General features: G+C 57.0%; 3 protein-coding genes across 8 annotated transcripts in view; 1 reads left to right on the forward strand and 2 right to left on the reverse strand.

The window, feature by feature from the left end:
* DNAJC17 (DnaJ heat shock protein family (Hsp40) member C17) overlaps window positions 1–12,551 on the forward strand; it is a 39,922-nt gene extending 27,371 nt beyond the window's left edge. For 2 of the 6 annotated variants that reach the window (XM_045900335.3, XM_064570672.1), the window contains 7 exons: window positions 572–657; window positions 902–998; window positions 1,560–1,603; window positions 2,082–2,159; window positions 2,648–2,728; window positions 3,203–3,313; window positions 8,658–8,857. In XM_045900335.3, coding sequence (XP_045756291.1) covers window positions 572–657; window positions 902–998; window positions 1,560–1,603; window positions 2,082–2,159; window positions 2,648–2,728; window positions 3,203–3,313; window positions 8,658–8,780 — 620 coding nt within the window. In that variant the 3' untranslated portion in view covers window positions 8,781–8,857. The other 4 variants (XR_010405053.1, XR_006795012.3, XM_064570671.1 and 1 more) reach the window with 4 other exon arrangements.
* On the reverse strand, window positions 3,372–7,596 carry CUNH15orf62 (chromosome unknown C15orf62 homolog). The gene has a single exon (XM_045900337.3). It carries the CDS (start codon window positions 6,119–6,121, stop codon window positions 5,594–5,596), a length of 528 nt encoding a protein of 175 aa, XP_045756293.1. The 5' UTR covers window positions 6,122–7,596; the 3' UTR covers window positions 3,372–5,593.
* On the reverse strand, window positions 9,039–12,730 carry GCHFR (GTP cyclohydrolase I feedback regulator). The gene is made up of 3 exons (XM_045900338.3): window positions 12,565–12,730; window positions 10,737–10,831; window positions 9,039–9,551 (listed from the first exon to the last, which is right to left on the reverse strand). The coding sequence occupies exons 1-3, from the start codon at window positions 12,598–12,600 to the stop codon at window positions 9,428–9,430; spliced, it is 255 nt and encodes an 84-aa protein (XP_045756294.1). The 5' UTR covers window positions 12,601–12,730; the 3' UTR covers window positions 9,039–9,427.
* Window positions 12,731–15,330: the final 2,600 nt, after the last annotated feature.

Below are 15,330 nucleotides of genomic sequence, written 5' to 3' on the forward strand. Positions count from 1 at the left end.
GCTGGCCTGGCCTCGGGCCACAAGCAGCTTCCTCTTGGAAGGTGGGGAGGGCTCCAGGACATGGTGTGATGTCCTCACACAGACTCTGCCATGCCTGTAGGAGCCACCAGAGTCAGGTCCAAAGTGAGGCTTGGTAAATGTGAGCTGCGAGGGAGGTAAAGGAGACGGTGGGGACTTGATCTCTGGGGTGGGAGAAGCATCACCGCCAAGGCGGAGGCCAGGTTGTCGTGCCAAACCACAGCAGCAGGCCAGCAGCTCCACCCTCGGCGTCCCTGCCACGTGACCCTGGGCTGCTGACATAAGCACCCACCCACACCCTGTTCACTGGCCGGAGAACCAGCTTGGTCAGCGTGAGCTGACGTAACTCTTCCAGACCCCGGCCACTCAGCTGGAGCCCATGCTTCGTCTGTGCTCTGACTGTTCTCAACAAAGGCTAACTTGGGAGCACATGGGCATGGAGGGAGGGGGTGGAGCTACTCTGTGGTTTCATCCTGCGTGAGACTTTGGGCAGGCTGTGGCCATGTAGAAACTGCTTAGACCAGACATTGGGTCATTCACCTCTTATGCCCAGACCTGGAGGCCCGAGAGCGGCAGGCCCAGGCCCATGGCAGTGAGGAGGAGGAGGAGAGCCGGAGCACCAGGACATTGGAGCAGGAGGTGAGCGTCCAGGCGTGCCAGCCTAAATCTGTCTGCAGGAAAAGGAGGACAGTGGGCCTCGGTGGCTTTCGTGGCTGCAGACGGCATGCCCTTTCCCTCTTCTGTGGGATCTGGGTAATCTGTCCAACCCACAGGTTGCTGAGCCATAGCTTGCAGGTGGAGCCTCCCAGGGACCTTCACAAGGTGAGCCAACCTGGAATTGGATCTGCACAGAATTGTCACTCCCCCCAACCCCGCTCTGCAGATTGAACGCCTTCGGGAAGAGGGTTCCCGGCAGCTGGAGGAACAGCAGAGGCTGATCCAGGAGCAGATACGCCAGGAGCGGGAGCAGAGGTTGAGAGGTAAGCGTCTCTCACCTCCACGCACCTCCCCTCTGAGGCAGCCCCAAATGCCCAGAGCAGGCACACTGGCTGCTTGGTGGCGTTGCTCTGGAGGCTTCCACCTGCTTGCAACCCTGGGGCCACCTGACTCAGACATACACCACCTGTCCCTTCTTCCCACCACTTCTCTGGGGCCTATTTGTTTTTCACTCTGCCTGGGATCTCCTGGCCCTGTTTGTCTGAGCCCTAAGCAGAGTTGGCTCTATTTTAGAGCAGATCAGTAGAGGAAAGGCTCTGGGATACTTTGTTTCAGTAGAACTATGGCGTTTGCACCTCTGTCTCAACCTTTATTGGCAGAGTGCTAATCGTGGCCTTCAGCAGGCAGCCGGGCAGACCGCCCCTGAGGTGGCAGCTCCTCTGGATGGGGGTGGGATTGCCTCTACCTTCCCCACCAAGCTCATCAGTAGGGAGGGCAGATACTGCCTTTGGTAAGGAGTGACCTTTTATAGGTCTTTGTGTCTCCTTTAGAGAACCTGCTGGCTCCCTCCTATTCTACCTTGCTAATTTTCCCAAAATTTTTAGGAAAGGCAGAAAATCCTGAAGGCAGAGGAACCCCCAAGCTAAAGGTGAGCTAAAGCTAAACTCCCAAGCTAAACCCCCTGTGGGATCCATGAGCCACTGCACACTACCTCTTGTTAGCAAGAACAGATCCTTCTGGGGGCTCAAGGGGTTCTGGCGGGGATGCTGGGCCTCTGGGAGCCAGCACTACCACCCACATCCTTCCATCCTCCCGCTGCCTGGGCATCAGGCTGGCCTCTCAGAGCTCGCCCCGAAAGGCCCCCTTAGCCCTGGCGGTTGCCAGGCAGCACTCCCCAGAAGCCCTGGAAGGGGAGCATCTCATGGGGCCGGAAGTGCGGCTTCCAGTGAGCATGCCACCCTCCCTATCCATTTTCAAGCGGAACACATATTTTTGGTGGTGCTTCCTAGATGACAAGTGCCTGGAAGACCATGAGTGTCGCTCAGAGTGTAAAGCTCAGGTTCGGCGCTGGGACAGTTCAGGCCGAGGTCAGAGTTTAATGGTGGCGCTCACTGATGTCTTTTCAGCTAAAATGGAAGTGCAAGAAAGAAGATGAGTCAAAAGGCGGCTACTCCAGAGATGTCCTCCTACAGCTTTTCCAGAAGGTCTGCCCTGCTGCCTTCCCTCTTTACCATCTCTGTCTACATCTCAGCCAAAACCCCAAATCTCCATGCCTAAACGTTTTCTGCCTCACAGACCGTAGGGCAGCCTAGAGGCTTTCCCCAGCTACGGCCCTCTGGTCCCTGGGTTGCCATGTACCCTCAGGCCAGTGTCGCCTTCCCTGCCCTGCTCTAGTCCTTGCCATCTGGAGTGTGTGGGGAGAGACAAGGTGGGCACTTGGCACAGAAGCCCCATCCCCTTCCCACCTTTGGTGGCAGTCTGAGTCCTCAGTCCTTTGCCCAGCTCTCCTTTGCCATCCTTCCGCATCCCAGCAAAAATCTCCTTTCTTTCCCATCTCTGATCCCTCTCTGGGAAATTAGCAACAAAGCATTATCCCCCAACCAAAAATGCCCCGGCAGGCCTCAGGCCAACCCAAACTTGTCTTGCTCCCGAAGGCTGAGCCATGCTTACTGGGACCCCCTTGTCCTCACAGTATGGAGAGGTGCTCCACCTGGTGCTTTCCAGTAAGAAGGCTGGCACTGCCGTGGTGGAGTTTGCAACCATCAAGGCTGCGGTGAGTGCTGTGGGAGGCTTTGGGGGGCCATGGTGGCCCCACTATTCCAGAGTAGGGAGCCAGTACTGTGGGCCCTCTGAGCTTAGGTATCCACACTCCCAGAGGGCCTCCTCCCACCGATTCCTGGGAGTAGAGGCACAGTGAGTGAAGGTAAGAGCGGGAGAATGCTCTGGGGATGAAGGAGAGCCTAGACCGACTGTTCCCTGCTACCTGGCTCCACACCCTCTCCCTTCCTTTGGAAGCTGACATGCCTCCAGGCATGCTTTGCCTCTCCCCCCACTCCCCAGTTAGAAGGCTCGTAGCCCCCACTCACCCATGAGGAGGGTCAAAGTTCAGCCTGTCATTGTGTGAAGGTTGCTTGGTTTTGCCTGGAGGATGAGAGGGCTGGTTCTGAATCTTTTTGCGGGTGTAGAGAGAGCCACTTTATGGCTGATTGGAGCCATGGGACCAAGGACTGGGTACTGTGTTTGGCAGGAGCTGGCTGTCCAAAATGAAGTGGGCCTGGTTGATAACCCTCTGAAGATTTCCTGGTTGGAGGGACAGCCCCAGGATGTGGGGGGCCCCAGCCACCCAGGACTGTCACAGGTAAGGAACCACACCTCCCTCAGCTGGGTCTGCTCAGGGTTTGAGGGACCTTTTCTGTCTGGGCTCTGCTCAGGGCCCTTTCTTCCCAAATCCAGGTTGTCAGGAGCAGAGTGAGATTGGCAGGTTTGCCAACCTGAACAGGACTGGGATTCTGTTCTGACTCTTTCTGTCTCTGAGTGCCAGGACCCCACCCCGCACAGAATTCTTAGACCTTCCTTTCCCTCCATGTCCCCCGGTCTCCGCCTGGGGCTCCCACCATCGCCCAGAGGGGCTTTCCTGGCCCACGGGCTGCTTGGTTGTGGTGTGAAGCACTGGGCATTTCGACTGCCTGCCTGGTGCCGCAGGGAAGGAAGGGGCAGGCAGTGTGAGCAGCTGCTTGCTACCCGGCTCTGGTTCAGTTCTCCAGGTGTGTCCGGGGCTGCCCCGGCAGGGGCCTACTGTCAAGAGGCCAAATCCCTCAGCATCAGCACTGGCTCCCCTGCTGGCCCTGGGGCGCCGCCTGCGCGCTGGCTCTTGGTCCTCATGGCTGCGTGAGGCGTTCTGTTCGGCACCTGCACACGTGCGCACCTGGCCCTGGTTACACCACCCCACTTTGGCGGGACAGAGAGCCTTCGGGCCCAGAGCTGTCCCTTCTCTGAAATGGCCTGCGGATCTGTGTGGGAGCCTCAGGCTGCCATGCTCACAGCCCAACCCGTGGGGGAGAGGTCCCTGGGGGTCCACAGGGCTTTGCTCTCATTGCCTCAGCCATGCCATCCCTGCTCTCCTGTGCGCTCCTCAGCTGGCTGGGAGGACGGGAAGCTCCCTGGGAGTGTGGCCCAGATCCTGGGCAGAGGAGAAAGATGAACGGGTCGGAGCCCTTCTTTAGAGACCTCATTCCCTGCTGTTAAGTCCCAGCATTTCACAGCCCCAGATGACACTCTATAGGCCATGTTACAAACAACTTTATTCATTTTCTCCTGCATCTGGTGGGGAGGCTTTCAACTCCGCAAGTCCGCGCAGAGGAGGGAAGAGGGAGGCCATAGGCTTGGGTATGCAAGCAGCATGCGTCGAAGCTTCTCTCCCCCTCTGCCAGGCTTGGAGAGGCCTAGCGTGTCAGAACCACGTGACCAGCCAGTGTGGTTCTGGTTTCAAGTCTTCTGGCCAGGCCACAAGCCGGGAGCACTGGCACAGCCTTTGGCCTTGACCAGTGGGCTTGGCCCTGGGCGGCAGGCCCCCATCATCAGGGGGTCCGGGCAAGGCAGAGCTCCCCAATCCTGGTGGAGAATTCCGGAGACCCGCTGAGCTTCTTCACAGTAACAGCCACGAGTTTTGTGTCCGTCCCCTGATCTGGTTCTCCTATGCTCTTGGGGCAGAAAGGGAAATCTGCCACTGTTTCTGCTACATTTCCCAAGGGTTCCCATCACTAATAATTGTGGGAACTCCCCCAAGCACCCCTGTGCCTCTGGCTGGCAGTCCCTACAGCCTCCTTCCTCGGGCTCAGGGCGTGCTCTGGGCAGCAGCGTTGGCAGCTTGTCTCTCTTGTCCCTTCGGCAAATGATTTGTTTGGCCTTCCCCGAGTTGTACTCTGCACCTCTACCTGCCTCGCTCTTCCTACTCTGCCAGCCCCTCCCCTCCCCTGCAGGGCCTGGTTGTCCCCCTCGCCCACCGTGGCCCTCGTGGCTCCAGGCTGTGGCCTAGACCCATGCTGCCCACTAGGGCTTTCTCCAGTGATGTTCATGTTCAGCCCGCACTGTCCAATGTGGTAGCCGTTCGTCACGTGTGGCTGTTGGACATTTGAAACGTGGCTAGTGCAACCAAGGAACTAAATTTTTAATTTTACTTAGTTTCAATGTGAACAGCCACATGTAGCTAGTGGGGGGGACCACTTTTGTCTAGTCCTGTCCTGTGATGTCTATTAACAGTGGCTTCAGAGGGGCTGGTGCAGGGCACCTGTCTGACCTGCACAGTCTGCATGGCCTCCACTCCCTGAGACCCCTTGTGCTGCCATCCCCCTCTGCTGGCCTCTGCCCCGTTCCTGTGGTTACAGGCGTGGCCTCCCTTTCCCAGCCTAGCCAACTGCCTTCAGGGCTCCTGCCAGCAAGTGCCCCCTCCACAGCATTTCCAGCTTGCCTCTGTCCTTCTGTCCCTCCGCTCTGGGGTGACCTGGAGGACTGTTCAGGACCCGGAGGGCAGGCAGGATCCTGGATTCCTATCCCTACCTTTTTCTTAATCTGCAGCTGCACCCTCTTTCCAGGCTTCCAGCTCTTCCAGTTACCCCACCTCTGCCCACCCGCACCCCATTCAGAAGCCAGGTTCACTCGGAAATTGCTCCCTCAGCATCTGTAGAACTTCCTCAAGAAGTGAAATCCCCAGGTCCACTTTGAAGGAGAAGAAGGGATCACTGAGGTCTGGAGCAGGTGTCCCCTGGAAGGAGGGAGTGTCCAGAAGGTTGTCCTCAGAGTAGTGGTGGAAGGTGCCCGCCAGGGAGAGCGCCGAGGGCAGGGTGGCCGAGTAGGCAGCGGTGTAGGCAGCGGGGGGCTCCAGGATGTTGGGGCAGCTGGAGCTCTCTCGGTAGAGGCGGGGAGGCTTGGGTGGGGCCAGCAGGGTGGCCCGGGGCTGCTCGTCCCCCCACAGGGGCAGGCGCCGGCCATCTGGCCGCCCTCGCAACTCCCGGATGACCTCTCGGTTGCTGTATTCCTCGTGATCCCCACCAGCTGTGCTCGCCTGGCTGAGCACACTGCCCTGTCGCCGGAGTCGCCTCGGCCGCCCTAGGCTCAGCCACTTGAAGAAGGAGGCGTTGCGGAAGGAGCCTTTCCGCCAGGTCTCCATGGCACCCAGGGGAGCCAGCAGACGAGCCTGGTACCTCAGCAGCCCAGTTCAAGAGTAGCTGGGGACCATTAGGTTCCCGCTGGAGCAGTGACTGGCAAGAACCAGGGGACAGCCCTAGTGGGCTAGAAGCATGGACTTTTGGCCAGCATCTTAGACGGTGGCAAGAGGTCCTGGCAAGAGGGTGCTTTTGTCCGGGAGAGCAGAAAGGTGGGAGTTCCTGGCGACAGGAGTTTCCCAGAGGGACAGGAGCGGCCTGGTTACTTGATCGGGCAGTGGGGAAAAACGCCAAGAGGAAGAAGCAGCACTTACTGGAGTCGGAGTGCGGGCAGCCCCGCCGAGGTGCCAGAGATGGATCTCTCGGTGCTAGAGCCGCCTGGACTGCTTCCCTGGCGGCGGCCGCTCCGGGTGGACCCGAGCTCACCTGGCCTCTCCGCCGCAGCTCCCGGACTCTTGATTAGTGGCTTGGCTGTTTGTGCCGGCGTGTGGCAGTGGGGATGTGTTGTTTTCAGGTGACTCAGTCAGGTGGGAAGCCAGGTTTCATGCTCTTAGGTAATTGCAGCATCCGCGGGCCAGGATTGGGCCAGCTGTGGCCAACACCCTAGGGCACTGGGGAGCCTCGGATTCCCCTGAGGACTCTCTGGGGGCAGCCCTGCTTTGTGTGTCACCACGTTGCTCATTTTTTCCCCCACAGCCTCTCTGCCTGGGGCCCTAGCCCATGGGCCTGGATCCCCAACCCCCCTCCTGCCCCCCAAGTGTCCGGGAGGGACGAGCCCAAGGAGGGTGGGAATTAATTGAAAGGCAGGCATGTGGAACAGTTGTTGGAGAAGGAAGAGAGACCTGTCACTAGTGTGGGTGACTCAGTCCTGGGGCCTGTGACAGGCCCTCCTTAGCCAAGACTTAAGGTATGAGAAGGAAGGGATAGAGGGTGTGTTAACGGGAAGCAGCCCCATGCCTGGAAAGGGCTGGCTCCTCCCACGGCTGGGCTCAGGGCACGGGGTGACTCTGAAGATCGCTCTGCAGAGCAGCCTTACCTTGGGGAGGGAGGACTGCTCTCCCCTGGCCTGAGGCCTGACAGCCAGTCTGGCAGTTCCTCATCTTCCTGGATTTACTCCCGTAGCCTCAGGGCAGGAGAGAGCAGTTGAGGGCCCTGGTCCTGCTGCCTCCTATCCTGCCTTGGGCCACCTGGGCCTTCTTTGGGGTCCCTCCTCTGTGGAAAGGGTTGGGCCACATGGGCTGCCCTGAATTGTCAGCAGTGCCCTGGGCCAAGCGTAGGTAGGTGGGCCTGGCTGGGAGGGCTACTGTCCTCAGAGCTGCGGCAGCCCCCCCGACAGACAAGGAGGCTGGCACTGTCAGAGAAGCAGGGGGATCTGGGCTGAGTCACACTTCCTGGTTCTGTACAGCCCTTACTTCAAACCAGTTGGCCAGGGTCTGGCATCTTAACCCCAGTCACTCCCGTCACATTCCCCAGGTCACTGACCACTGAACTTACTCCGTGAGCGTGCACTCGCTGGGTCTGCCACAGAACAGGGCTCAGCGGTTGGCTCTGCTCCGCAGCCCCCTTGGCCTGGCTCACTTCTGTGCCAACTCAGGTGGGCTTCACACTTCACAAAGCTTCAGCTGTACCGACGGGAGAAGTGATTTCGTTCCCACTGCAGACCTTATCAGGGTGTGGGGTGGGTGGATCTGAGCTCCACTGGAGAGCTGCCTCTCCACCCCACAACACTGGCGCGTTGGGTTGGTTGTTTATTATTCTTTTGATTATGAACATAGAGCACCCTTTAATCCCCTGCACTGCGCTGGCAAGATCATAAAAGAAGGCACTGGGCCCCGCCCTCCTGTAGCCCTGGTGTGTATTTTTAGGAGGCAGGTGGCCTCATGCTTGTTTCTCCTTCTAGTGCGGGGGCTGACTGAGCCTGCGTCTAGGGCAGGGCTCCCTTCTCTGTCCTGGCAGGAGCCAGACCGCGGGGAGGGGGCGGTGCTCTCCTGCCCCTCTGACAGCGCCTTCGCTGGAAACCTGTGAGAAGCCCAAGCCACGGGTGGCCAGAAGGAGTGACAAATAAAGGGCGAGGAGGAAATGAAGGGAGACATGGGCGCCTGGGTGGCTCAGTTGGTTAAGCGACTGCCTTCGGCTCAGGTCAAGATCCTGGAGTCCCAGGATCGAGTCCCGCATCGGGCTCCCTGTTCGGGAGGGAGTCTGCTTCTCCCTCTGACCCTCCTCCCTCTCACGCTCTCTGTCTCTCATTGTCTCTCTCTCAAATAAATAAATAAAATCTTTAAAAAAAAAAAAAAATGAAGGGAGACAGGGCCTGGCTGGCGCACGCAGTGATTCAGCCTGAGAAGATGGAGCAGGGCTGACTGTTGATGGAAGGCCTGGGGGCTGCTTGTGATGGGTGGGAGGAGAGCCCGCGGAGAAGTACCGGGCAGCCTCACTCCTTGACTCAGGACTGTAGTTCTGCCTAGGCCCAGTCCTCCAAGTCTGGAGTGGGGGGCTGCACCCTGCTACCCTGACCGTCCCCCGGTCCCCTCTGTCCCCCAGGGCTCAGTGCTGTCCGAGAGGGACTATGAGAGCCTCGTCATGATGCGCATGCGCCAGGCGGCTGAGCGTCAACAGCTGATCACCCAGATGCAGCGGGAGGATGAGGTGGGGCAGCCCACGTAGCCTCCTGCCTCCAGCCCACAGCCCACTCACCCACGGCCCTCTTCTTGAACGTCACCAATAAACTTTTTTTTTTTTTTTTTAACAAGAGTCTACCTCTATTGTATCTGTAGGTGTTGGGTGCTGGCCCGCCCAAGCGTGGCCCTGGTGGGCTCTGCCTGAGAGGGTTCCACCCAGGCCTAGCTCTTCCTCCCCAGGCGTGAGCAGACCCCCAGGGAGGTGCTCTGCACGGTGAGAGTCAGTGAGCCGGCAGAGCAGAGGGGCAACCACTCATCACAGGCCTTTATTGGCTTGGACTAGCTACACAGGACCCTCCCGCCCAGTCCTGGGGCCGTGCTCCTGGGGGGCTCCCAGTTCCTGGCCAGGGACAGCCTGGCTCTTTCGGGCCCCTCAGCCTGCCCACAGGACATGGCCTCCTCCAGGGCTCTCAGCCAGGCCGAGAAGCTGGAGGGGCAGCTGAGAGCACCAGGGCAAGGGCCCTGCCCTCTCCCCCTGGCTGAGGCATGTTTCAGAAAAGGCCATTCACTGCCCAGTGGGGCCAGGCTAAGGAAAATGACAATTTGGGAAGAGAGTGAATGGGGACTCAGGATCAGGGCCCACGGCAACCGCTCAAGAAAGGGGTGCTCTGTGTGCTCCTCAGTGGGAGAGGGTCACTCCTTGTGCAGGCACCACACCAGCGTCTGGCCCACCCCTGTCATGCTCAGCACACGGAAGCCCCTGCGTTCCAGTTTGTCCAGGACGATGCGAGGAGGATCGCTGACAAAGTACTCATAACTGTGAAGAGAAGGGGGGGGGGGGGGAAGGACAGCCTGAGGGCGCACAGAGCGCCGATTCCTCGCACACAGCTAATGTCTGCTGCTGAGGAGGCCTGGTCAGGGATCCTGGTAGTGACTGGTATTGGCTGCGTGCCTTCTAGGTGCCCGGCTAAGTGCACACTCCCTGCCCCCTCCCCTGCTAAGCACTTGACTTGTATAGCTTGTTTCTTCCTCCCGACAACCTAAGGAAAGTACCATGATTGTTCCCATTTTATAAATACGAAATCTTGGGAGGGGATGGGTAGCTTTCCAAATGTCCTATGGATTGTAGAGCCCATGTTAGTCTGATGACAGCCCCATGTGCGCTGGGCCACTGCACTATTCAGGAGGAATGGCCCGTTCTCTCCAGGGTCCTCCCCCACGGCTCTGCCCCCTCTTGCTGCCCTGCCTGTCCCACAGTCCTGGAGCAACAGGTTGGCCCCTAATAGCTCTGGCTCTGGGTGCTGCCCCCCTAGCACAGAGAATGCTGTCCCTTCTTTCAGGGTTGATTGATTATGAAGGGTTGTCAGGTAAAGGGCTCAAGCCCCAAGCTGGGCATCTTGAGACAAGTGCCTCATGGTAAAGGAATGGGGTTGGCTTCAGCCCTCCAACCCTGACCCAAGGGGCTGGGGCCAGCTTGCCTCCTCTTTCCCCTCTTTGAACTGGGGCTCATTCTTGGAGCACTTGTCACGAGTTCCACAGCTGTGGAGCTGGTGTGCACGCCAGGGGACGTGGCCAAGTCCCCAGGCAGCAGCTGAGCTGGAAGGAGGACCCAGGCTGCCTGCTGCCTGTTTGTAGAGTTCAGCTTTCTTACTCAGCCAGCTCGAGAGAAACCTTTCTCTCTGTGCCTTTCTTTGTCTTGGTGGGGTCCAGCTCCGAGATGAGAGGGCAGGGCAAGGAACAGTCCACTTATGGAGTCCTCTACCAGCTGGACTCTGTCCTGGGGTTCCCTTGTGAAGGGAGGGCCAGTGAGAGCTTTCAGAGCAAGCCTGGGGGCTGCGGTGAAGCTGCAGACAGGACTGACCCCACAGAGGACAGATCCCCATGATGCAGGCAGGGCCTCTGACGCTAGGCAGTGGCGTCATCCCTGGGCTTGGCTGCGTAAAGGAAACGGGCAGGTCTCGGGGCCGGCAGGGAGAAGATCCTCAGGAATGCCACTACTTACAAGTTGTTTCCCAAGGCGCTTCTCTTTGAGGCCCCCAGATACTGCATCAGCTCTGGATCTGAGTGCTCATCGCCCACTATGGTAGGGCCCACCTCCTGCAAGATAAGCCACAGTGGCTGCTTGGCTGGCTGCCAGGGAGAGGTGGAGGGTCTCTCTGTCCTTCCTCCCCTGCCTGCTGGCCCTGAGCCAGTTTCAGTTCAAGGCCGGACAGGGTGCAGAGGAACACTGGGGGCTGAGCACGAGCTGGGAAAGGGTGGAGCCCTGAGTGAGCAGGCTTGGCAATGTGAGGCGTCCCTGGCCCCTCCAAGCTGAGCTGGACATTGCCTGCCTCCTGGCAACTTCCTGCCAGGTATCACTATCCATGTTTGTATGTGTCAGAATCACCTGGAAAACAGAAATGAAAACAGGTCCACACAAAAACTTGTACAGGGGTGTTCATAGCAGCATTATGCACAAGACCCCAAAAGGGGAAACAGCTTAAGTGTTTGTCAACTGTGATGTAGCTGTGATGTAGCTAGACGATGGGATCTTATTTGGCAAAACAGGAATGAGTACCGACGCATCCTACAATATGGATGAACCTTGAAAACGTAAAAGTGAAAGAAGCCAGGCACGAAAGTAGATTAGTGGTTATCTAGGGCTGGGGGGCTCAGAGGCAGTGAGGAGTGACTGCTAAGATACAGGGCATGGGTACAGGGTGTCTTTTCAAGGGGATGGAAATGTTCTAAAATTGATTAGGTGATAGCTGTACAACTCCTGAGCATGCTTTAAAAAAATACTGAATTGTACACTTTAAATTGGTGCATTCTGTGACATGTATGCTATATATCAGTAAAGCTGTTCTATTTATTAAAAAAAAAAAAAAAAAAAAAAAATCCCCTGAAGAGCACTGAATTCCTAAGCCTCAGGCTTAGAGAGTGTTTTGGAAGGTCTGGGAAGGGGCCCAGGAGTGCACATTTTAACTGCCCAAGTAACTGGTTCTCAAACCACTGCCCTAGGTCACCGCCAAGACCTCGCCTGTCCCATGGCGACCCCTCCCCCCACCCGCTATCTCCATCTCAAAGGAGCTGTGCACGTGCTGATGGATCACCCAAGCACCTCGGTAGTGGGAAAGGACGGAGGTGCTGGCTGGGGTGCCCAGTCGTACCATTCTGAAGTTAAAAGGGGATTCCTGGGGCGACCAGCACCGTCTTGGACGAGGAAATTTCACCCAGAGACAGGGGCGTCACTTCTGACTCCGGAATGGTCTCCCCACCTCTAACCACAGGGCCTGTCTCCCCCTTCTTTCTCTCCTAAAGACTTTCTGGAAGTGCCTGAGGGTGCTATTAGTGGCTGTGCATGGGCCAGGCACTTGGCATATGTGTTTTAGCGTCCTAGCATGTCCTTTTCTTTTCCAAACCTCTTTCCCCCCAAATATTTCCACTCCCACCCACCCACCCCGTAACCCCTACGGAGCTGCTCTGTGTAGAGCAGTGGGTGCTGCACTCTGAGGCCAGGGCTTCCTGGCTTCCTCGGGCGGGCAGGTAGGACAGGAGCCGCAAGCGCCCCGAGCCCACTCGGCCGCGGGGACGCACGCACCCCACCCGCTTTGCGGCACTGGAAGCACCGGCCGGCCAGAACTCCCCGAATCCTGCGATCCCGGCTGAGTGCGCTCCCCAGCCTCCGACCCGCGGCCCGAGGGGGCGTGTCCCGGGCGGCTTCCGGGTCCAGTCACTGGCGGGCGCTGCCCGAGAGGGAGGCGCCAAGGTGCAGTGGCAGCGCCCTCTGCCCGGGCTCGGGCCCGGCCCCAACCAACTCCATCCCAACTCGCGGGGCGGCGGGTACTCACCAGGCGGATCTGGGTGCTGATGAGCACGTAGGGCATGGTGCGCGCGTCCCGGCCAGGCTCCCACCCAGGGCTTTGGGCTCGGCGCCGACGCCAGCCCCTTGAGCTCTGGGACTGCGACCCGCCGCCCAGAGTCCAGTTACTCCAGCTCTGGCCTCGGGCGGCGCCAATCCCAGTGCACCCGGCCCGTGACGGCCGCGGCCGGCCAATCAGGAGCGGGCGCCCGTGACGCGCCCCCGCACTTGATAATTCGGGCCCGCCTCCTGCCCTCGGGGCCGTGCTCTGGGACATTGGCGCGCTCCCGCTGCCTGGAGTAGGGGGTGGGCCAGAGGGCTCGGCGGGCTGCGGCGGGCCGTGCTGCAAAGCGGGCGTGTTGACCGTGCGCCCTCTTTCTGCAACACCTCGGGCACTAGGTTCCAAAGTCCTGCTGGTCCCCGCCCCCGTCCCTGTGAAGCAGAGCAGGGAGGAATCGGCGACCCTCCCAAAAGGTCCCTCCCAAGCTCCAGCCCACCCCGACCCAGGGACGCCTCTAAAGCTCTTAGCGGATCCCCACTTCTCGTCCCCAGGACACGTTCTCCGGGGACTCCGTCAGCGCACAGGAGACAGGGGTGGGACGCTTGTGGCTAAAGCTACAATGCCACCTCGTGTGCACTGCGCATTTTCGCCTCCCTGACTGTAATTTCTAGTGCAGCGGCCGAACCTTGCATATCTGCGGCCCCATAGGTAAATCTATAAAGGAACTGAGCGTTTGGTTGTGTGCCAGTCCCGGAGGGATTTAAACCAATGGAATCTGGCCCCCACTTGGGAGAGCTTCCCGCGAAGCTGGAGAGATGGAGCGCACGCGCGGGAAATCGCTAGGCAACACCTGAAGCAGAAAGATTTCATCTCCGGCACCAGCCCCCGATGAGAGGGCAGCAAGTGCACCTCGGTGGTCCACCCCTTCATCTAGATGTTTCAAAATCTGAAAACTCAAAAGATTCTTTACCTGCCTTATGATTGGTTCTCTAAAAAAGCAAAAAGAAACAGCCTGTAACCTTCCCTGGCCCTTGGACAATCTTCTTTGGGCACTTACAGGCCGTGCTCTGTGCCTCCAGCAGCTTGACAGATGTGGAGAGCGCGCAGTAAGGGAAACAGGCAGTTGTAAACCTAAAGGACTCTTACTGGTCTGACTATTGTGTACTCTCTACCCCTATTCTCCACCTCCAAGACTAACAATTTAGCTAGAGAGAGAAGATATTCATGCCTAACGAAGGATTAACAAAAGATTAATACTCAGGGGTGCCCGGGTGGCTCAGTCGTTAAGCGTCTGCCTTCGGCTCAGGTCATGATCCCAGGGTCCTGGGATCGAGCCCCGCATCGGGCTCCCTGCTCCGCTGGAAGCCTGCTTCTCCCTCTCCCACTCCCCCTGCTTGTGTTCCCTCTCTCGCTGTGTCTCTCTCTGTCAAAAAATAAATAAAATCTTTAAAAAAAAAAAGATTAATACTCAGGACATATAAAGAACTCCTTCAAATCGACAATAAAAAGATAAATCAATAGAAAAAAACAGGGCAAATGACTTGAATAGGCATTTTCAAAACAGGGAACGGAAGTGGCCAATAAACTGATAACACGATGTTCAATATCATTAGAAATCCCAGAAATGCGGGGCGCTTGGGTGGCTCAGTTGTTAAGTGTCTGCCTTCGGCTCAGTCATGATCCCAGGGTCCTGGGATGGAGTCCCACATCTGGTTCTCTGCTCAGCGGGAAGCCTGCTTCTCCCTCTCCCCCTCCCCCTGCTTGTGTTCCCTCTCTCGCTGTGTCTCTCTCTGTCAGATAAATAAATAAAATCTTAAAAAAAAAAAAGAAATCCCAGAAATGCAAATCAAACTATATTTTATTTTTTAAAGATTCATTTATTTATATTATAGAGAGACAGAGAGAGTGAACACCAGGGGGCTGGGAGAAGGGGAGAGAGAATCTCAAGCAGACTCTGAGCTGAGCTCTGAGCCCACACGGGGCTTGATCCCACCACCCTGAGATCATGACCTGAGCCGAAACCAAGAATCTGAGGCTTAACCAGGTGCCCCTCAGACTACGTTTTAAACCACAATGAGATACTACTTTGATTTGCTAAATAAATAAATCTGTAAACATTGAGTATTGGTGAAAAGGTCTAACAACTAGAACACTACTGTTGGGATTGCAAAGTGTTATGATTGATACAATCACCTTGGAAAACAGCTTGGCATCATCTAGCAAAGCTGAAGTTGTGCATGGATATGACCCAGCTACATCTCTCCTCAATAAACCTCAAGAAAACTCACTCATCAGGATGCACGTATAAGAATATTCATAACAGCACTGTTTGTACTTGGCAAAAAAACGGAAACAGTCCTTACGTCTATCAAAAGTGGAGTTAAGGGCACCTGGGTGGCTCAGAAGGTTGAGCGTCTGCCTTCGGCTCAGGTCGTGATCTCAGGGTCCTGGAATTGAGTCCCGCATTGGGCTCCCTGCTCCTTGGGAGCCTGCTTCTCCCTCTGCCTCTCTCTCTGTGTCTCTAATGAATAAATAAATAAAATCTTAAAAAAAAAAAAGTGGAGTTAAGTTTTTGGTTGATTGATACAATGGGAACTGCATAGCAATGAAAAATGCTAAGTGCAAAAGTAAATTGTGGAAAAATAGAGATTGATTCTACTTAAAGCTCAAAACTTGCAAAATAAAATAATACATTGGGGATAAAAAACATGGTTAAATTACACTTCAATTAAAAAATATGTGGTTGATTATAAA

Source organism: Mirounga angustirostris, unplaced genomic scaffold, assembly GCF_029215605.1.
Source record: "Mirounga angustirostris isolate CCGP_5_RB_7025 unplaced genomic scaffold, mMirAng1.0.hap1 SCAF_9, whole genome shotgun sequence".
Taxonomy (NCBI): Eukaryota; Metazoa; Chordata; class Mammalia; order Carnivora; family Phocidae; genus Mirounga; species Mirounga angustirostris.